Source organism: Ochotona princeps, chromosome 14 (genome assembly GCF_030435755.1).
Source record: "Ochotona princeps isolate mOchPri1 chromosome 14, mOchPri1.hap1, whole genome shotgun sequence".
In the NCBI taxonomy this organism is placed as follows: Eukaryota; Metazoa; Chordata; class Mammalia; order Lagomorpha; family Ochotonidae; genus Ochotona; species Ochotona princeps.
Window position 1 is genome coordinate 3,250,767 of NC_080845.1, and position 22,553 is coordinate 3,273,319.

Below are 22,553 nucleotides of genomic sequence, written 5' to 3' on the forward strand. Positions count from 1 at the left end.
AGGGAGCAAGCAGGGTAAGCTCGTGTGCCAGTCACTTGAGATGGTTGGCACACTCCGCCAAGGGTCCACTGCCTGGCTCTGAAGACAGAGCACAGCATGCTCACTGACCCGTGGTCCCACTGCCCTAGGCTGCTGCTGGGCACCAAGGCACACCTGCCGCAAGCCTCAACTACTCAGTGTGGTCTTAAGGAAAAGTGTTAGCTCATGATTGAGAAGAAAATTCAGTTGTATTTCTAAGCCAATCAGCACCATTTCTTAAAATTTAGATTTGTCAGCAACACAAACACTTGAGTCGTGGATGCTGCCTCCCCTGCGGGAAGAGCAAAGCCACGACTGGAAATCAGTCACTCCGATGTGGCAGCCAGGAGTCCCAGCCATCCCCTCACCAGCAGACCAGGCACCTGCTCTGGCATGTCCCTGGTCCTTTGCTCCCAGTTCTCATGCTCTTAAATTTGAAGTTTACTCTTTTTTTTTTTTTAAAGATTTATTTATTTTATTACAAAGTCAGATATGCAGAGAGGAGGAGAGACAGAGAGGAAGATCTTCCGTCTGATGATTCACTCCCCAAGTGAGCCGCAACGGGCCGATGCGTGCCGATCCGAAGCCAGGAACCAGGAACCTCTTCCGGGTCTCCCACACGGGTGCAGGGTCCCAAAGTATTGGGCCGTCCTGGACTGCTTTCCCAGGCCACAAGCAGGGAGCTGGATGGGAAGTGGAGCAGCCGGGATTAGAACCGGCGCCCATATGGGATCCTGGGGCGTTGAAGGCGAGGACTTTAGCCGCTAGGGCACGCCGTCGGGCCCTGAAGTTTACTCTTGACGGAAGTTAACCCAGAGCTTTGGAGGATGCAAAGAAGTGCTTCAATGAGCAGGGAGTGTTTATTCATTAGAGAAAATCTACAGGGGAATAGGGCCAGCTCTGCAATCACGGCAGAGGCAGGCCAGGACCTGTGCAGCTGCACAGGAGCACGCCGGTGGCCTGGGCACTGCCCTTTTACAAAGGGGGCAGACAACCTGCTTGGCAGTTCAGGGCCAAATATGAGTCATGCCTCCTGGGTTGGGTGGGTGCAGGAGCAGGGCACCAAGAGGAAAGAACCATCGCTGGTCTTGGAGCAGAGGGAAAAGGTGCCCCCGGAGGGCTGCGAAGTGGGTTCCTAAAGTGTGGGGTCAGACTCAGCCTGTCAGGGCAGTGACCCCCTGGCTCGCAGCTGCAGGTGGTACTGGACAGTCATGAGGGCTGGGCCCGAGCTGGGCTCCTTCCAGGCCCAGGAACTAGCACTCGACTGCTCCTGGGCACACAGAGCACCAAAGCTTCCCGGTGCCAGCAGCCATCTTTGCCCAGCTTGGCACGGAGCGCAGCACCCTGCTGAGCCAATCCTCCATTCACACACCTCTATGTTCCAAATAAACTCCACGTTAAGGTTCTCTCGTGGAAATCTCCAAGTCGAACTATTTTTTTCATATTTATTTATTTTTTTATTGGAAAGGCGGATATACAGAGAAGAGAGAGAGGGAGGAAGATCTTCCATCCAATGATTCACTCACCAAGCGGCCGCAACGGCTGCAACTGAGCCAATCCAAAGCCAGGAGCTTCCTCCGGATCTCCCATGCAGGTGCAGGGTCCCAAAGTCTTGAGCTGTCCTCGATTGTATTCCCAGACCACAGGCAGGGAGCTGGATGGGAAGTGGGGCCGCCGGGATTAGAACCGGCGCCCATATGGGATCCTGGTGCGTTCAAGGCAAGGACCTTAACTGCTACACTATCATGCCGGGCCAGCAAGTCGAAGTATTTTTAAAGAGACCTGAGTGACACCTTCAAAAAATTTGGGGAGGGCCTGGCAGCGTGGCCTAGCGGCTAAAGCCCTCACCTTGAACATGCCAGGATACCATATGGGCGCAAATTCTAATACCGGCAGCTCCACTTCCCATCCAGCTCCCTGCTTGTGGCCTGCGAAAGCAGTGAAGGACGGCCCTAAGCCTTGGGTTCCCGCACCCGTGTGGGAGACCCAGAGGAAGTTTCAGGCTCCTGGCTTTGGATCAGCGCAGCACCGGCCATTGTGCTCACTTGGGGAGTGAACCATCAGATGGAAAATCTTCCTCTCTATCTCTTCTTTTTTTTTTTTTTTTAAGATTTATTTTATTTTTATTACAAAGTCAGATATACTGAGAGGAGGAGAGACAGAGAGGAACTGGAGCTGCCGGGATTAGAACCAGCAGCCATATGGGATCAAGGCAAGGACCTTAGCCACTAGGCCATGCTGCCAAGCCCACTCTCTCTATCTCTTCTTCTCTCTGTATATCTGACTTTGCAATAATAATAGACAAATCTTTAAAAAAAAAAGTCTGAGGACACTGGACTTTAACCTCCTAAAGGTTATGGAGCCCAAATTGAAGGTTCATATTGCTAAAGAAGTGATCCACTGAACTTCTCCCAAACACCCAGGCCAAACCAAACAGAGCCTGCTGCGCCTCTGCTTTCCTAAGTTCCCCTTGTGCCGTAGCAACACTGAGCTGAGAGTGAGGGAGACGTCCCTCGACAGGAGCTGAGCGCTCACCGAGCCATCATCTCCCAGGACACAACCGGCTCAGTGGCGCTGCCCGGCAGAGGGTGAGTGACACCACCTGGGCATGGCGCTGAGCTCAAGCCCACACCCCACACTCGCTGACGACATGGAGAGAAGTGAGAGATTTGTCTAACTCTGCTGTTTTAGCAGTGCCCAATAGGAGAGTGGATGTGGTGGACTGGCACGGAAAATGGATGAGGGAGACTTCTGTTGCCCACATTCAGTGTGCTGTCCCAAGAGACAAGGCATGGTGGAGGAGGGGGTGCAGAGCAGGCAGGACACAAAACGTAGTGTCTGTCGGCTCAGTCAGGAAGAAAGCAAGAAACCACACTTAGGTTAGAAGGACGGAGGGCCCCCAAGGGCCAATGGGCAGGAAACCATGGCTTCCAAGCAGAGGTCACAGCTTGCTTCTGGGTGACCATGGCTGAGGTGGCCGCCCCTGCCTTTCCCCTAGCCCCCGGCAGTAAACCCCAAGCCCTCTATTGATTTCTTTCAAGAAATCAGAAGACAGGTGGGAGAACCTTACGTGCAGGACGCCCAGGGCCAGGTCCCCTCTGGCTGCACGCCAAGCTCCCAGCGCGGGAAAACAGCCCGAGCGACTCGTGAAACATATCGATTGCCATTTCTGGAAACGCCAGGCTGGGGAGACGCTGCCATGAGCAAGCTCTGTGCTCAGAGCCAGACCAATCAGCTGCTCCTGGTCAGCGCGGTCCCACAGGAGGAACCCTGCAAAGGTTAGAAGGCTCCTTTGCTTTATGGCTTTTCAAAGAGACATGAGCGAGACAACACGATCAGTCATATCTGGCCCAAGGGGTCAGAGCTGCCAGTCAGACAGAAAGCTGACGGAGCATAGTTCAAACTGCACCACAGTGGACGTTGCTCGGGTGCTTGATCAATGAACAGCTGCTAGCAGACGAGAATTCTCCTGCTGGAGACACCAAGGTTTCTACACCTGACCCCCAGAGCAGCCAGAGAAATTGAACCACAGTCTGTGTACTTTCTGTTACTTCACAGTTGGAATTCTCTACTTCATGTCACAGATAAGTGTGTGCACCTATGGGAGTGGGCGCCAACTGGGTGGACAGAGGGAAGACGGCGGGCCCATGTGCCTTCACCACGCTTATCCCTGTCCCAGTCGCAGCGACGCTCTGTTGGAGACTGAGTGTGACAGGGCACGCTCCTGCGTGCTGCTAAAGCCCAGCTGGGAACCTCTGGTAGCGAGGCCAGGGCCTGTGTGAACCAATGCACAGGACAATGACCGCCTGGCCGCATTAAAGAAGCGAGGACACCTGAGTGGGGATAAAGCTGCCGAGAGGCTGCGGAAAGGCCACTGGCCCTGGGCCAGAGCTGCCTCAGAGCCCAGCTTTGCTGGGAAAGCAGGCAAGCGCTGTAACTCCCACAAGCGCCTGCGTCAAGCCAAACCGCTCCCAAGCAAGCACGCGGGGACCATGTCTTTACCTCCCAGCCCCGCTGAAAAACCTCCTATATCATCAAGACAAATGGGCAGCCACCGCCAGACAATTGCTAAGAAAAATCATCCTAAACACTTCCCCTTAGCCGCTCCTCCTCAGGGTGACGCTCGAGAGGGCCGTTAAGGAAATAGCTGACACAGATTTCGGCTTAACTGGCAGCTTCGCCGGCACCTGAATGGCTCCGGCGGTCACAGCATCTTACCTCCGTCATCCAGGGGCCTTTTTTGCACGCCGTATCCATACGCCGAGGGGTCCACGAGAGGCGTGGAGTTATTCAAGTGAGGGATTGAGTCAATTTTAGCAGCAATCTATAGAGAGAATCAGATTTAAATACTCAATATCACAGCTCTATTTGGCCTGGCAGCAAGGCCGTGTCAGCCTGGACCAGTGCTTCCCAGCGGCAGCCGAGCTCTCCCTCGGCCTGTGCGTCTCCACAAGTGACCATAGCACGGACAGGTGTGCCACAATGCAAGGACACCGGCATTGTGTGTGTCCTGTCAGAAGAACTTGGATGGCAAGGGTTCAGCTCCTTTTCAAAGTGTTCCCTTAAGCCGCCAACTCCCCTCTAGGGTACTGAAAAGGCCTCGTTTGCTCAAAGTGATAACGCTTTAGGAACAGAGCCATCCTAGCGACTTTACTGTCTGCAAACAGATCATGTGACCTACAGAGGCAGAAAATGACAAGCTGCCTCTCTCCACTGCAATCCATGGCAGCACTGAGCCACTCCCATGCTGGGGACGGGCACGCAGCCTCTGAGAGCTGTTGCTGCTTCTAGACCAGGACACAGCTCCAAAAACGTCCTCCCTTCCCCAGACGCCCACCCAATCTACCACATTGTCCCCATAGGAAACAAGTTCCTCAGTTATGGTTAAAGGTGGGGTGTGTGCATGAGGGGTGGTCTCAGGGAGCAGCCAACAGAGCTGTCCTAAGGTGTTGGGCCCGGGGCCGTCCAAACATGCCTGGGCACCTCAGACCCTCTCGGACCACAACACAGTATCCCAGACAAATGCCAACCAGAGAGGATCAAGTTGCTGGGCAGACCAAGGGCAGGATCTGCTTTTCCACTTGCCAGTGTTGTGCTGGTGGGCAGCTGTCTCTTCCAAGGAAGGCCTCAGAGCCTAACACCATTTGCTTCCTTGTTTTTGACAAGATAATAAAAGACCTCAAATGCAAAGGGACTGTGAGTATTAGAAAGCACTTCACAAGTGCCAGCGCTGTCAAACCAAGCAATTCACCCTGCCAGCGCTCAGAAGCCACTGCACAGGCACCTTTCAAGGCACTGGGAAGACAGGCAGGCCAGGTAGACAAGGGTCATTGCTGCTGCCAAGGCCCCGAGGTGGGAGCATGCCTGGCCCAGGCTGCTGGGATGGAAGGAACCACAGGTGTTCCAAAGGGTGGGCAGTTCCCACCGAGCCTTGTAAGTCATGGCAAGGAGACTAGGCTCGATGGGAAGCTACTGCAAGTCTTTATTAGGGGGACACTGCCAGGAATGACTGCCAGTCTGGCCAAGGCTCGGCCAGCGACAGCAGGGGCCCCCTTGCTTCTGTAACGGAGGTTTGTTGGCAAGTCACCACACTCACTGGTTTATGTGTTGGCTATGGTGACCTCTGCGTGCCAGCGCACAGCAGAGGAGCTACCCAGAGCCCACATGCTTCCTGCGGTATGGACTGTGAAAAGATACAAGTCAGCTGACCCTCTAACTGGGCTAGGGAGCCTGCAGCCCAGATGGGGGCTGCTCTAGTAAGCCTGCTACAGAATCCCACTTCTTGTGTCCACACAGTACATGGGGCAAGGGGTCACCTGCTCTACAGGAGCCCAGCACACAGACCTCCCCAAGCCGCGCTCCCCCTAGGACTGCTGGAGCTGGACGAGTGCGTGGAGGCTGGCTGCTGGTCCGACGCAAGAGCTGCTCTGCAGGGCATGGCTGGTGAAGGTGGAGACCCCCGACTCACAGAACAAGCTCAGCAGCATGTCCAGCACAGGGAAGCTTTCCAATATACTGGCCCAGGCGTTTACTTAAACATGAAACAAACACTCCAGGCACACATAAACCACAGGATGGGGGCAAAGGGCTTATGATTCTCACACAAGCACATTCCCCCCACCACCTTGCGCCGGCACTACTCGCCTTCCAGTCCTTTCCTCTTCCTTCTGAAAGCAGTGGCTAAAGTAAAATCCTCGCCGAGATCCCATATGGGCACTGGTTCTAATCCAGGCAGCCTCCCTTCCCATCCAGCTCCCTGCTTGTGGTCTGGGAACGCAGCTGAGGACCCAAAGCCTTGGGACCCTGAACCCACGTGGGAGACCCAGAAGAAGTTCCTGGCTCCTGGCTTTGAATCGGCTCAGCTTCAGCTGTTGTGGCCGCTTGGGGAGTGAACCAGTAGATGGAAGAGCCTTCTGTCTTTCCTTCTGTCTGTAAATCTTTCCAATAAAAATAAATATTTAAAAACATGTATTTCTGAGTCCTTGGCCTGCTTTATCATTTATATAGTAGTTTATCTTCCTGAGATGGCTTTCCCTGCTCCCCCAAAAGCCACTGAGTTAGAAGTACGAACACACACACACACACACACACACACACAACACCCCAAAATGACTAAATCAACAAGAGTCCTAAGATGTGACTGAAGCTTTCTGGTATTCTAATTCACACTGGCATTAGGCATCTTTTGTTGGGAACAACCTCCAGGAGGGCCAGCTCCGCAGCCTGCACTACAGTGGGGAGGCTAGCTACATTCTAACAAGTTCCCCACACAACACACAATGTTCCTGACACTGCAGGGTACCTTACCTCACAGTACATCACACAGAAACAGCATATCCCTTTACCTTAGCAACTCACTCTGGTCCAGAAAATGCTTTCCCACTTCTAATGAAGATTTAAAATCACAGCAGTGCTAGGCACTCCGCTAAGTGGATTTTGAACACACTAGCTCGACGACTCCTTGTTACTTCTGTTAACACTCAGAGCCAAGGACTCCCTCCAGGTCTCCCACATGGGTGGCGGATACCCAAGTGGTGGACCCAGCTGCGTTGCCTCTCAGGGTGCGTGTCAGCAGGGAGAGGGGAGCAGAGCTGCCTCCCAGGGTGCGTGTAGGCAGGAAGAGAGGAGTAAAGCTGGGGCTGGAGCCCAGGAGAGCCAAACACTTTCTGTAGCTGCCAGCCCGAACACCCACCCCATTTATACTTTTTACAAGTTTGCTTATTTTTATTTGTGAGGCAAAGATACAGGGGGCACCAAACACTTGAACCATCTTCCACTGTTTTTCCAGACACATTAGCAGGAAGTTGGATTCAAGCTGAGCAGCTGGGACTTGAACCAGCGACCACACAAGATGTCAGTGTGGCAGGACTAAGTCACAATCCACGGGTCACAATGCTGACCCCAGCTGCCATTTAGCTGCAGAAACACAATTTAAGCCTAGTACCCCCAGCCCCCAGACTCGAGTCAACAGTCTTAACCACAAGGCAAAAATGCCCCTCTCTCCACCCCACACTTTCTTATACAGATTTCAATTCTCAAAGCCTTAAACTTGATGGCAAGTAATTCCTCACACTCGACACAGCAGCTGCTTATGGGAAGGGAGCCACTCCTCAGTTCCTAATGGCATGGGTCCAAGAGAAGAGTCCTGAAGCCAGGAAACTCCAACAAAGCAAGGTCACCCAGCCCTTATCTGCGAGTGGGACCTCGGGGGACTGTGCTCAAGATTTTCTCCCACAAGAGTTATTCTCTGCCTTTTACAGGGGAGGCGAATGGCTTCTCCCGCTAAGTGCTATTTTAGGCACAGTGGTGGATGAAAAATAAATCCACGCCACAAACCTTCAACCTCCATTGTGAGAAGTTAGCAAAAATGGGGGTGAGGGGGTTTAGGTTTGCGAGGAAGATGTGAGCCCCAAGCCAGCAGTCCTGGCTCCCAGCCAGCTCTTCCAGCAGGTAACCTTGGACAAGACCTTCAAGGACCCTGTTCTGGTGTCCTCACCTGTGAGCACACCCAGGGACCACCCAGTGTTTACCCAGCGTTCCCTACAAGAGCCCAGAGGCGGCTGGATGGGCACTTGTAAACTTACACATCTGTTTGTTGTCTTAGAGCTACCCGCTATGTACAGCAAAGCTTTCCACTTACTGGAGTCGTGTAGTTGTCTTTTAAAAATATTTGAAATACGGCCCGGCGCCATGGCCTAGCGGCTAAAATCCTCACCTTGAACGCGCCGGGATCCCATATGCACACCAGTTCTAATCCTGGAAGCTCTACTTCCCATCCAGCTCCCTGCTTGTGGCCTGGGAAAGCAGTCCAGGACGGCCCAATACTTTGGGACCCTGCACCCGTGTGGGAGACCCGGAAAAGGTTCCTGGTTCCCGGCTTCAGATCAGCACAGCACTCTTGACCAGCCGTTGCGGTCACTTGGGGGGTGAATCATCGGACAGAAGATCTTCTCTCTGTATATCTGACTTTGTAACAAAAATAAATTACTCTTTAAAACACTTTTTTGAAATAAACGGTCACTTTTAAACGTCAAGCAGTACAGTATTTGCTGGTATGGCAAAGATCAAAGAGGCACAAATCAATTTTTTTTCTCAGTACATACTTTCAAGACTAAAATCCTCTGACAATAGGTTTCATGGCCAAAGTAGTTAACTTCACAGATCCAAGAACGTCCACTTCTGTGGACATCCCCACACTGTCAGCCCCAGGAGGAAGAAGCAGAGCACCTGCGTGCCAGGCCACCGTCACACGCTCCCTTTGGCTTCTGTGGGATGTCAGGCTCCCTCCACCAGGGAGCAGGGGGACCAACTCTCGCAGAACCTCTGCTGGACAGCCACCAGTGGGCCTACCTGGAAGCAAGTAGGACCCCTGGGCAGGAGGAGCCAGCATGTGACCACAGTCCCAGGCCTAACCCACTACGGAGCAGACAGTATTCTGCCCCGCCCCCCCACCAGCCCTGCCAGGCTCACTGCTGGCTGCTGAGAAGTACATCCACAGGGTTAACGAAGACAACACAGCACCAACACCCAGGATGGGGTTGGGGAGCAATGCACAGCAAGGAAGCCGGAATGTTGCTATGCTATTTTTCTTAGATTTATTTATTTTTTATCAGAAAGTTAGATTTACAGAGAGAAACAGAGACAGGAAGATCTTCCATCCACTGGTTCAGTCCCCAAGTGGCCCACAATGGCTAGAGCTAAGCTGATCCGAAGTCAGGAGCCAGGATCTTCTTCCAGGTCTCCCATACAGGTGCAGGGTCCCAAGGCTTTGGGCCGTCCTCAACTGCTTTCCCAGGCCACAAGCAGGGAGCTGGATGGGAAGTGGAGCAGATGGGGACATGAACCAGCATCCTTATGGGATCCTGGCAGATGCAAGGCAAAGATTTAGACACTAGGCTATCACACTGGGCCCCAGAAATGTTGCTATGCTAAACTTTCATTGAAGTACAGTAACAACACAGAAAGGAACATGACCCCATCACAGTTTGCTGACTTTTCACCAACTCTGGTGCCTAGGCAGCCAGCGCATCAGGCACCTGCCTCCTAAAGGGAACCAGCCAATGGCAAAGATCAGGCTGTGCCCAGAAAAGCATTACTATCATGAACAGATTCCATTCACAGATGAGAGAGGTGAGGCATCCTCAAGTTCACTGTGCTCACCAGCCTGTGGTAATCCCCACTGGGGACTTGGTGACCATCAGACGGGAGCACGACCAGGAATTCTTCACACGCAGCTGAGTGAATGACAGCTACTGTCCTCAGCCTGGGATCTCAACAGGCGTTATCCAGGACAAGGAATGCAGGACGACTGACGAGCGTCCCAGCAGCTCACGCTTCACCTGCCTGCACGCACTGCTGCCGGGACAGGACCTCCTCAACCACCTCTCAGCAGTACCTCACTGAGGAGGTTCTTGGGCACACCCTTCCTCCAGAGGGGCAGGCCTGTCGCCACTCCATCCTGGAAGCCTTCAGACCAAAGTCCCTTACACAGAACACTCGGGTTTGGCTTTAGAGAAATCATCAATTTCCAGAAATTATATACAAAACTAATCACAGAATTCTGGGAAAAGGTTAAAATTTTTAGGAATCTAAAAAAGATTCACGATTTATTTATTTGAAAGGTAGAGTTAGAGCGAACCATGAGGTGGTTCACTTTCCAGATGGCCACAATGGCCGGGGCTTGGTCATGCTGACGCTAAGAACTTTGCCTGGGTCTCCCATGTAAGTACCAGGGCCCAAGCACCTGACGCAGCTTCGTCACACACACCCTGCCCCGGCACTTTCAGCAGGGAGCTAGATCAGAAGCCGTGTAGCTAGGACCCATCCGGCACTCCTACGAGATGCTGGTGTTGTACGCACAGACTTTAACAGCAATGGCCCCAATCGCTACTCGGCCTTTTGGCTAAGATCAAGTGTAACAGCAATGGCCCAAGGACCGTGTTTTTTAAATGTTAAAACCTTCCCTGGTGTACAGAAAGTACCTGTTCAATATCCACTAAATCTACAGTGGATGCCAAAAGGCCCATCTGCAGGATGGTCTGGGTGGAGACCCCTCCACAGGCCATGCGACGCCAAGCCAAAAGGGTCCCCTCCAGAGTGCCACAGCGTCTCTTCCAAACCTGGGTGAACAGCTCTGCTGCAGCTTCCCTTACCTGCCTCTGAAAGGCACCAAGTCTTTCAAATGCACAAGGTACCCTGTCTCGGTCATCGTGCTCTCCTAACAGCTCATTAGCCTAAAACATGAGTCGGAGAGACAGTCCTTGTGCCATCACAGCTGGTGGCCAGGAAGGTACAATTCTGAAACAGAATAAAAAACAGTTTCAGATCCATCGGCCCAGCCCGGAGCCCAGCACCAAGCCCAAGGCTTCTCAAACTCGGCCATCCTTCAGGAACACGGGAAGTGGTCTGACTACATCATTGCTTCCACAAGCACAATTCAAACCTTGCAAATGAGGTTGTTAGCATTTGCTATTAGAAGGTACCTTTTGGGCCCTGTGCGATAGCTTAGTGGTTAAAGTCCTCACCTTGAACTCACCGGGATCCCATGCGGGCGCTGGTTCTAATAAAGCATGAAATATAATCAAAAGCAAAAAAATCAGTACAGTCCAGTTTTTTTCAGATGTAGATGGTCAGCCTTGCCACTCCGGTGCTGGTTAGGACCTGTGAACCGCACACAAGGCAAGAAGTGACCCTCATCTGCCTCCTGACTATGGCTGCAGATGGGGTAGGCAGCAGTGACAGCTCAAATACCTGCTTCCGGCTGCCACTGGGGAGAGCCGCACTGCCTTCCGGTGCCCACATCGGTCCAGTCCCAGTCACTTGGGGAGTAAACTGGCAGATGACAGATCTCTCCCCTTTTCTCGAATAACTGAAACAATTCTATAGAGCTAGGTAAATGCCAAATGTTTGCGGGTTTACAATGCTGCAACTGTCCTGCTTAACATTCCCCTAAGATCGAGTCCTTGAATATGATTCAGCTGCATGGCATCACCGTCAGGGTGGTCCACGGCACACACTACGAGCTGGTGCCTACTAGAATGCTGACAAGTCCTGCAGTGACAGAGCCAACTGACTTACTGAACTCCACGCTTGCCTGCCAAAGTCATTTGCTCAAGAGCTCTTCTTCATGGATCTATCAACAAACAGCCTACAGATCCACAGCCAGGCAAGGCTACCCTCAGCCAGGGCAGCTGGCTACCTTCCTTCCCAAGCCCCCAACTCTCCAGCCAGGGTCCTTGGTACCAGACACCAGACGAGGGGGGTCACAATTTGGAAGAGCATCAGGACAAAAACTGTCCATCAAGCAGCCCGGAGTCAAGGGCCCACAGCTACTGCCCGCCACTGCCACACCAGAAGTGAGAGCTTCTCCATGACCAGAGCAGCCAGAGCCTCGGATTTCCTACCAAACAAGGCACGCTGCAGCCCCACCGCCCCCACAGCCCTCCTTCTGCAGCCCATGGACTACTGTTCGGGGTGGTCTAGGCAACTACAAAGCCAACTTCAGAAGACAAAACCTAAACAAACAGCTAGTTCACTCACTAGCTACTTCAGCACTTGCGTTAACATGTGGTGACCCCAAGGGCCCCTCCTCCCTGGCCCCAAAGCCAGTCACTGCATTCCTTCAAGTGCTGCAGAAAGCTAACCTGGGTGCCAAGCAGCAGCAGCAGCAGCACACAGGCTCAGTCTCAGTGAGTACAAAGTATCTAGAGCAGTTGGTACACTCGCTTGTATAACAAAGTAGCCAGCAGCCAGTGCCACTCCCCTCTCCCCGCCCCCTGCTGTGAGGAGTGGAAGTAGCACCTTCAGGTGCTGAGGTCTGCAGGGGCCCAGGGCATCTGGCACACACACCAGCCCTCAGGCTCAAAGTGTCAGGCAGCAGCTGGGGGAGGGGCATTCTAGAAGGTTGGGTCCCTTTTGAGGGTCCCTCCCTACTCTCATCAACCCCTCCTCACATCCAACTGCCAGCAAAGGATAGATTCCAGGCTGGAAAACCCATCAAAAGGTCACTTCCTACGGACTCCACGATGCTGTCACTGTACCCACACGGGGGCAAAGACGCTCCGAGAAGAGGACTCGCCCTCTAAGTGAACAGAGAAGCCTTCTGCGGCTGTGCAAGGCCACACTACCATCTGGGGTCTAGATCAGCACAGCAGCACCACAGCCCTGAGAATGTTAGCACCTCCTGCTCCCGGGCAGCTGTTCAGTGGCCAGCAGGCCAGCCGGGGCACCCAGCGCTGCTCACAGGCAGCTCCCTCGCCTACCCCATCCACCCGCAATCACAGGCACTTAGTGGCAGATGCTGCCAAACCATCAGCAGGAGACTTTCTGAGAACTTCAGACAGGAGTGGTGAACTCCGATGCTGGGCACACACCCTGCCTTTGCCAGGGTCCTGCTCTCTCCACAGCTGAAGCAACATTTTACTTTCACTACCCAGCCAGCAACTTTACAGAACCAGCTATATTGCTACTTCACTTTCATTTCTCTTCATTCTGTTTGAAAGGCAGACAGTATCATCTCCCATCTGGTGGTTCACTCCCCAAGATGCCCCAACAGCCAGGGCTGGGCTAGCCATGGGAAAAAAGCCTGGAAGCCAACAACTCCACCACGGGAGCTACCACCTGCCTCCAATGGTGCACTGCAGCAGGAAGCTGGACCTGGAACCCACAGATGCTCACAGGGGCGTGGTGTTCCACGTGGCCCCCGACTTGACACGCAGCAGCTCTTCATCAATGGGACTGAGCCAGAGCACGCTTCTACAGAACTGGTGTCAGCCACCCACAGGCACTCAACATTACAAACCCACAGGATGCAGGCAAGATACTGAAGCTGCCCATGACATTTCAGACAGTTGCCTTCTGAGCAACAACTGATTCCCCAAAAAGGCTTCATGCTGTGACAGAGACCTCTTAGCGGACTGGCTGCTGGATGCCAATGCACCCAACTGCACAGAAACTGCAGGCTCCAAGCCCGACCACGACCCACCAGGCACACGGAGCATGTGGACAGCTTCAAGGGCTCCAAGACCAAGGCTGGTGTTGACGGAGACATGTGAGCTAAAACGCTTTGCAGTCTAAACATGGTCTCCTATATCTGGATCCTAAGGGGTTCATCATAGCGCCGCCATATGCTGGCTAGCCAACGGTGAAGCAGGGATGTTGTAAGCGTGCCCCAACACGCAAGGCCACTTGAGACGAGCTGCTGCATCGGCTGGCACTGCAGCAACCACAGGCTATTCACAGACCTACTGCCTCCCCTAACGGCCACTGCATGGACCTCGGGCTGTGAGGGGCAGAAAGGACACGCGCCCGGCGCTGTGTAGGCTTGTCACTGCTACACTGCGCTCCAAGGTGAATGTCAGAGCTGACTGTGGCCCAGCTGCTGCTCAACATCACTGCTCCCACAATCTGTGTGGAGGTGGCAACACTCAGCAGAGGGTCCCCCAACACTGAGAGCAGACTGTCCAAGACCAGGACTTCCACAGCCCCCATAAGAGAAGCTTCTTTGGATTTCAGCCTATCCAACCACACTGTGGCCTCTGGAGGGCAGTGACCCAGGAGGCCATCAGGGAGACACGTGCCTAAGCAGGCTGTGAAGAACAAGGGTTGGGGTGCCGACCTGCCCCCCACAAAAGTACCAAAGCAGAGTGGTGGCAGGGGAGCTGTCCGGCAAACTGTCCCAGGACAGCCGGCCAGCGGCTCCCGAGGGTAAGAAAGCCATTCACTGCTGGCTGGCGCCGAGGCAGTAAGGAACGATTCATCAGGGAACACTGTAGGGCACACAATGTGGATGGGAGAATTGGTATTCCCGGGGAAACCCAGGCTCTGGGGAGCAGGTGACGTTCCTGCTCTCGGGAACACTCTGGAAAAGAGATGGACAGACCCAAGAGGAGACCTTCTAACACAGTGGGTCTCTGTCAGGGTGGAGAGCCCGTTCTGTTAGGAATCAAGCATCCCGGAGATCCAGCTTTCAGAAACATCACACAAGGAGAGAGGAAGTGTGTGTGTCCGGAAGCCAACTTGCATTCCCCAGGGCGGATGGTGACAACTCTCCTCCTCTCAAGCTGCGACCCCCAGCGCCCCAGCTGCAGCTGCAGAGCATCGGAGGCCTCCCAGGAGAAGGTAGCTGGGAACCCTGAACATCCATGGGCTCGCGCACTGTCACAGTAGGCCATGCCAGGGTCCCCCGGGGGCTGAGGCCAATGTCCACCCTTGCAAGCACTGCCAGGTTGGGAGACCACCGACGCCGGCCTCGGACATCTGCAGCCACTTCCATCCCACCCTCAAGAGTGCACTGTCCAAGCTCGCACGAGCTCCCCCAGCCCCTCAGAACCCCCACAGCCGGCCGGCCTGCGAGTGCAGGCACCTGGCAGCCCGGCTCCTCCCAGCTGCAGCCGCTGCACGGCCAGGCCTGGCCAGCGCCGCCGGCCTCCCGACCCGCCTCGGGCCGCACGCGTACCTGCCGGACCCGGTGCAGGGCGTCCACGAACCCCTCGGCCTTCAGCCCCACCGGAGCACCTTGCCCCTGCACCAGCTCCGCCATGGCCGCCCCCGCCGCAGCTCGGCTCCACGGTCCGGCCTCCCGCTCCGCTCGGGGACCCGTAGCCGGAAAGGGAAAATCGCCCCACTTCCGGCGGAAGGGAAGCCGGGACGCCTGGTGCCAGGGCAGCCGCGTCTGCGAGGCGGGGTCAGAGCACGTGATCGCGGGCCGGTCCGAGCCGGGGGCGGGGCCGCAGGGCTGGGTGGGCGGGGCGCGGTGCCAGGGGGCGGGGCCGCGGTGCCAGGTGGGCAGGGTCGCGGGGCTGGATAGACGCGACGCGGCGCCCGGGGCGGGGAGCGGGGTCGGTGGGCGGGGCCGCGGGGCCGGGTGGGCGGGGCCGCGGGGCCGGGTGGGCGGGGCGCGGCGCCACCCTCTCCAGTGCCCTGAGTGACAGGTTGGTCCACTGGAGTTCACTGTGGCAATCTCTGGATATTGGGACCTAGCGCTTGCAGACTGCGCCGTGAGAGCGCAGCGAGGTAGGGAGGGCGAGGGACAGCACCACGACATGTCTGTCAGTTGTCCCTCGTGGACAGGGAGCCCCCCCCCCAGGCCGAGGCCTGGCGTGCATGACACCCTCAGGAAGGACACCCCAACTGGGAGCCCGCTGGTGGCCTCTTCACCACTTGAGGGACGCTGGGCTTCAGGGAATTCCACCTTGCAGGATTGATTGCAACAAGGCTTCTGGCTTTGCTTAAGTGACCTTTTTTTAAAAGGTTGGAGAGGCTAGGTGCAGATTTTTCAAAGCGAAGTGCAGGACTTGGAAGTGACTCTTCTTATTTGAAGAGAGAAAGAGGAAGGAAGGAAAAAAGGAAGGAAAGACGAGAGAGAGAGAGAGAGAGAGAAAAGGAAGGAAGGAAGGAAGGAAGGAAGGGAGGGAGGGAGGAAAAAGAAAGAATCAGATGAAGCCCCTGGAGAAATAGTAGCCAGGCTCCGGCCTGGACCCTGCTTGTTGGCGACAGGTGCCAACTGTGGACTTCTCTTGAGGTCCCCTCCCCCACCAGCACCACCCTCCCCGACCCCCAATGCAGCATAAGCTAGGAGAGCTCTGGGCTTGAGGAAGAAGTCTCGAGGAATTAATGGCCCATAATTCAATACACTGAAGGCATTAGTTCCTTTAGTACACATACTCTGGTTTTCCTTTGTAAAACCTCTAATTTGACACCTACAGGGTCAAAGTGCAAAAGGCCAAACTGGGGCTGGTGTTGGGGTGCGGGACCGGGTGGGGAGTGTTAAGATCTCACTTGAAATGCTGGCATCCTATGTTAGAGTCAGTTCCAGTCCTAGGTTTTGCTCCTGTGGATGGGAAGGCAACCAAATATTGGACCTTCACTGCCCCTGTGGGAGACCCTGGATGGAGCTCCAGTTTTCTGACTCTGGCCTGGCCCAGTCTAAGCCATTTTCATCATTTGGGGAGGGCAGTGAATGGAAGACCTCTCTCTGTCTCTCCTCTCTCTAATTCTGCCCTTTGAACAAAATGAGCCTTTAAAAAGGAAGGGGAAAAATGCCCAATTGGAATGGTCTGGATTATAGAGTAATAAAATAGTTTTTAAGAATTCGGGCCCGGCGGCGTGGCCTAGCGGCTAAAGTCCTTGCCTTGAACGCGCCGGGATCCCATATGGGCGCTGGTTCTAATCCCGGCAGCTCCACTTCCCATCCAGCTCTCTGCTTGTGGCCTGGGAAAGCAGTCGAGGACGACCCACTGTCTTGGGACCCTGCACCTGCGTGGGAGACCCGGAAGAGGTTCCTGGTTCCCGGCTTCGGATCGGCGCGCACCGGCCCATTGCGGCTCACTTGGGGAGTGAATCATCGTACGGAAGATCTTCCTCTCTGTCTCTCCTCCTCTCTATATCTGACTTTGTAATAAAATAACTAAATCTTTTAAAAACCAAACAATTTATTTATTTATTTATTTATTTATTTATTTATTTATTTATATTGGAAAGGCAGATTTACAGAGAGAAGGAGAGAAAGATCTTCCATCTGCTGGTTCACTCCCCCAAGTGAAATAGAGGTTTTATTCTATCAGAAAAGAATAGCAATGGTCAGAGCTGAGCCAATCCGAAGCCAGGAGCCAGGAACTTCTTCCAGCCTCCCACACAGGTGCAGGGTCCCCAGGTGACTGCTCACCCAGTCTCTGTAATATTTCTGTTTTAAGCTTTGCTTTCGGTTGCCTCTCAGTAGCTGTGAAGTGAAGGCATGAGAATGATGCTGTCAAAGAAAGTCAGGCAGCTGAGCTGCTGTGTGTAGGATGAGGAGGGAGCATGCAATAATTGATGAAGCTATTACAAAACAATGGCCCATGGCACCTCTGCTTCTGTCTGCCTGGCCAACGTAAGTCCTGGCCAAGCTTTGCCCAAGTGGCAGGGAATTATAATTCACCTCTGGGAGGAATAGCTGATGGTTTTGAGTAATAATGTGATCTCCCAAGGAAATGAAGAGACTGTGTGTGTGTGGGGGGGGGGCGTGAGGATGAGATACCAGTACACACTGGTAGAGTTTGGAGAGGACTTGGCATTCCTAACTTCTGTGTGTTGTTTATTCCTTGTCTCAGGAGAACTGGCTCATAGCCTTAAATCCTTGTGAAAGAAATATTCTCTTTTTATTTTATCTATTTATATTTATTTGAAAGACAGAGCAATGCAGAGAGAGAGAGACACACAGATTTCCATCTGCTGTTTTACAGTTGTGATTGGGCCAGGCCAAAGCCAGGAACCCCAAACTTCATCCAAGTCTCCCTTGTGGATGGTAGGAACTCAAGTACTTGAGCCATTCCTGCTGCCCCTCAGGGTGAACACCAGCAGGAAGCTGGAAACTAGAAGCAGGACGTGATACCAGATCCGCTAATACGGGATGTGGATGTCCCAAGAAGGGAACAGCTGTGCCAACATGCCCACTCCTGGTCCCTACTGTGAGATGTTGGCAGGCCATCGCACCTGCTCTTGCTCGATATCTGTCAGGAGCCTTCAATGCCAGACTATGAAGCATATCAGAATAAAACTTATACATTAAGAAGTAGAAGAACGTTATTAAGAATCACCAGGGGCCAGCGTTGTGGCATAGCAGATGAAGCGACTGCCTGCGATGAAGGCATCAGTCCGTGTCCTGGCTTTTCTGCTTCTGCTGCAGCTCCCTGCTGAGGATCTGGGAAAAGCAGGGGAGGGTGGCCCTGGGACTTGGTTCTCTGCCACCAGGTGCAAGATCTGGCAGAAGCTTTTGGCTGCTAGCTTCAGTCTGGCTCAGTGCTGGCTGCTGGGGCCATATGGTGAGTGAGCCGCAGATGAAAGGTCTCCCTGTGTCTTCCTCTCTGCTTAACTCTGGCTTTTAAATAAGTAAATAAATAAGGATTAAAAAAATCTGGAGAATGGGGAGTGATATGATCATTACAAAATGACTATTTTAAGTCTTTCCATAGGAGTGAAAGTTAGCAGCAGTCTTTGCTAGGGTATAAACACACACACACACACACACACACACACCACGGGTACTTCTGTGTGTAGGCAGCTGCCTAGGTTGCCTTGTACTTAGGCAAGTGTTACATGTTGGAAGGAAAGCAGCCAATAGCTGGTGGACATTCTGGGCCTGGTCACTGCCAAGTTTGTGTTAACCATACCAGTGTGCCAGCATAGTTGCTTATTCTCTCTCTCTCTTTTTTTAAATATATGGGGAAGGCAGGGAATGCTGGACTGGGACATGCCATCACAGTCCCCAGCCAGAGAAGGGGGGTCTGGGGACATGTACGAGTGGGAGCAGCTGAGAGCATGTTTGACAGGGGAACAGTGACTTCTGGGGGCTCCCATATACAGGGCCACACTACTAGCAGGTAGGCAAGGAGCTGGGACAGGGTAGTTAGAGGGGGAAACTAGAGGGCGCATCTGGATCAGGCCAAGGCATCTGCCCACATGGGAAACCTGGGCTGGGTTAAGTACATCACCTTTTGCCTCCTGACACATATGAAAGCTGGGGTTGGGGGCATGACTGGCTGGGCTAGGAGAAGTACTTGCCTGCCAGTGTCAGGATAGGGATGAACCACTCCAGGTTGGGCCACAGCACTCACTGAACTGGATCTGGGGAAAGATTCTCTAAAGGATTTGTGGACTTCCCTCTGTGGGACTACGGCACCTGCTGGTTTGCGCAAGAGCTGAGGGTGTTGACAGGCTGAGCCAAGCTGGATCACAGAACTCACTGACACTTGTGGGAGCTGGGGCTAGGAGGAGTCCAGGCTGAGCAGCCTGTAGCACCTGGTGGCATATGCAGAGGCCAGACTGTGCCGAGCAGGACTGCTGCACCTGTTGGCGCATGTGAAATCCAGAGCTGGAAGTGAGCCTGGTAGGAAAACTTGGGCAACTCCCATACTAGGTCACAGCTGCTGTTGGAGAGCACAGGAGTTGATGCTGAGGGTCAGGCCAGGACAAGCAAGGCTATAGCACTCATCGGCATTTGTGTGAGCTGGGTCTGGGAACAGGCCAGGCTGGGCAAGGCTGCAGCAGCTAGTGGCATGCATAAAAGTCAGGACAGGGTATGGGATGTGCCCAGCTGGGCTAGGCTGCAACATCCACCAGCAAGAGTTGAGACTGCAGGTCAGCCATGCTAGACTGGTTGAAGTACCACCAGCATGTGTAAGATCTGGGGCTGTAATGGGCCTGGTAAAGAACTCTGGGGACTTTCCTGCTAGGCTGCAGCTCCCAAGTGAGCTTGAGAGCCAGGGCTGGGGGAGGTCAGGCCAGACTGGGCTATAGCACCCTTTGGCATACGAATGGGCCAGGTCTGGGAGCAGGCTGGGCTTGGCCAGTCCTCAGCACATACTAGCACAAGTGAGACCCAGGATAGGGTACAGACCAGGCTGGTTTGGATCATAACACTCCCACCGGTTCACATGAGGGCTGGGGCTAGGCTGCTTCACCCACCAGTGAGAGCTGGGACTGGGGGTAGACCAAGCCGAGCTGGCTGCAGTATCTGTTGGAAAATGCCAAGACTGAGGGTGGGCCATCTCAGATTGGCCACAGTACTTGCTGGCATGTACAAGACCTGAGGCTGTGATGCCAACATCTTATATGGGCACTGCTTCATGTATTGGCTGTTTCACTTCTAATCCAGCTAAGTGCCTAAGAAAGAAGTGAAGGAAAGCTCACATGCTTGGGCCCCTGCACCTATGTGGGAGACCCGGAAGAGGCCCCGAGCTCCTGGCTTTGGATCAGCACAGCTTCAGCCGTGTGGCCATTTGGGGAGTGAATCAGCAGACAGAGGATCTTCCTGTCTCTCTTCTCTCTATATATCTGACTTTCCAATAAAATTAAGTAAATCTTTTTTTAAAAATAGTGTTCTGTTCTTGTTTTGTGGATGCAACACTTCTTTTATTTCCCTGAGGATTTTAAAAGTTTTTTTTTTTTTTTAATTTTCACTTCCTTGGCAGGACAGAGAGACCAATGGAGAGAAATCTTCTGTCTGCTGACTCACTCCCCCAAATGTCCATAGCAGCTGAGACTAGGCCAGCCTGAAACCAGGAGCCTGGAATTTAATCCAGGTCTCCCACATGTCTGCCAGGGATCTGAGCCGTCACGTGCAGCTTGCCAGGCTGTACAACAGCAAGAGGCTGGATCACATGCACCAGGGGGCTCAAAGCAGGCACCACATGTTGGGCAAATTCCCCGAGCGGTGATTTAACTGTGGTACTGCCTATCCAACCTTGAAGATAGTTGATTTGTTGTTGTTGTTTTTAAAGTCTGTATGTTTTTCTAATTTAGGGTTGGTGTTCTGGGTCCCAATCTTCCACGACTCCTGCTTGGCTCCTACGTCTCATTGGCTTGGAGTTTTTGGCCATGGCGCTGTGGCATGGGCCAGCCTCCAGTATCAGTATCTTTAAGCTGTTGTTCTTGGGTCAAAGAAAACACTTCTCATCTCTGGTCTGGAAGTCAGACACCTGTTTCAGTTTTAGGTCTCCCTATATCCATCTATTGTTATTTTGTGTTCCAGAGATGGACTCAGAGCTTCCATCCACTGGCTCACTTCCCTCATGGCCACAGCATCCAGGGCTGGGCCAGGACACCGAAGCTGAGGTCAGAAATTCAATCCAAGTCTTCCATCTAGGTGGCAGGACCCATTACTGGAGCCATCATTGCTGCATCCCAGCATGCGCATCTGGTAGCAAGCTACGATCTATAATAGAGCTGGGAATCGAACCAGGTACTCTGATATGAGCTGCAGGCATCTTATTGTGTGTCTTAACCTCTAGGCCAAACACCTGCTTCTCACCAGATTATTTGATTGACGCCTGTTTCCCTGATGAAACTATGATTCTGACATAGCAGCCTTGGGTTTATGGGGTCACCAAATGTGTCTCCAACTTGGGGCACCTGGTATCTGCTCAGCAAGCAATTATTTCAAAAAATGAATGAGCTCTACTGTCAGTGTTCCATGCTATTCTAATCCTTCCTGGATTATTTTTTGTTAGGAAGCATTTCAGACCAATGGGTGTACAGAATATATTGAACAGCCATGTACCCAGCCGCCCTGCAGAGATCCGAGTTCTGCCCTACCAGGGAAGGGACTTGGGTGACCTTACATGACCTTGATCTTGTTCTGTTCGCCGTTCTCTGCACTGCTTCCTGCATTCAGCTTTCTTCATTCTCACCATATTCTCTCTCTCTCTCTCTCTCTCTCTCTCTCTCTCTCTCTCTCTCTTTCTTCCTTTTCCCTCTCCCCTCCTCTCTTTCCTTGGTATGCTTTTACATGTTGCACCAATAGTATCCAGTTCTATGCGTGGGTCTGAAATTGGAGGGGTGTTCTGGTCTCCTTTATACACTTGAGGTTTATGGAAGTAACATGTGTAGCAGCATTTCAGGTTATTTTTTTTTACTCTGATCCCATTGTGTAAAGAAAGTAGCAACTGTGTTCTTTTCCCTGCAGGTGACTATATAGATTGTTTCCACTTTTCCCAAGTGTCTGTTACAATAAGCCTCCTTGAGCTTGTCTGCTGTGTGTGAGATGCTGTAGGGTCCAAGGCCAGGATGAGTGTGTGTGTGTGTGTTTGTGTGTGTGTGTGTGTGATGGGGGGTGGTGAGTGAGGGTAGGGTGGATGAACCTGTGTGTGTGTGTGTGGGGGTGATGATTGAGGGTAGGGGGCTTCTTGGCTTGGCTGGACAGAGCCAGAGTGTTCTCCAGGTCAGCCCATGGCTCCGAGGTGGGGCTGTCCTCTCACCAGCCATGATGAAGCATTCTTAGTCCTCCAATGTTGCGACCCTTGTATTATTTGGGTTTTTTGTTTTGTTCAAAGGGGGTGGTTTTTACCTTTTTTAAAATTTTTTTTATTCATTAATTACATTGTATTACATGACACAATTTCATAGGTACTGGGATTCTCCCCTCTTCACCCCAAATCCTTCCCCCATGGTGAATTCTTTCACCTTGATGCATAACCACAGCTCAGGTTCCATTGGGATTCCCTAATTACAAGCTCACACCATACAGAGTCCAGCATCCCACTGTCCAGTCAAGTTCAACA

The 22,553-nt window shown here is 53.1% G+C and overlaps 1 protein-coding gene across 1 annotated transcript in view; it reads right to left on the reverse strand.

The window, feature by feature from the left end:
* FUBP3 (far upstream element binding protein 3) overlaps nucleotides 1-15,133 on the reverse strand; it is a 39,932-nt gene extending 24,799 nt beyond the window's left edge. The window contains exons 1-2 of the mRNA XM_058672308.1: nucleotides 14,975-15,133; nucleotides 4,237-4,342 (exon numbers count right to left, since the gene is read on the reverse strand). Of these exons, the coding sequence (XP_058528291.1) occupies nucleotides 4,237-4,342; nucleotides 14,975-15,058 (190 nt within the window). The 5' untranslated portion in view covers nucleotides 15,059-15,133. The remainder of the gene's footprint in view (nucleotides 1-4,236; nucleotides 4,343-14,974) is intronic.
* Between the last annotated feature and the right edge of the window lie 7,420 nt (nucleotides 15,134-22,553).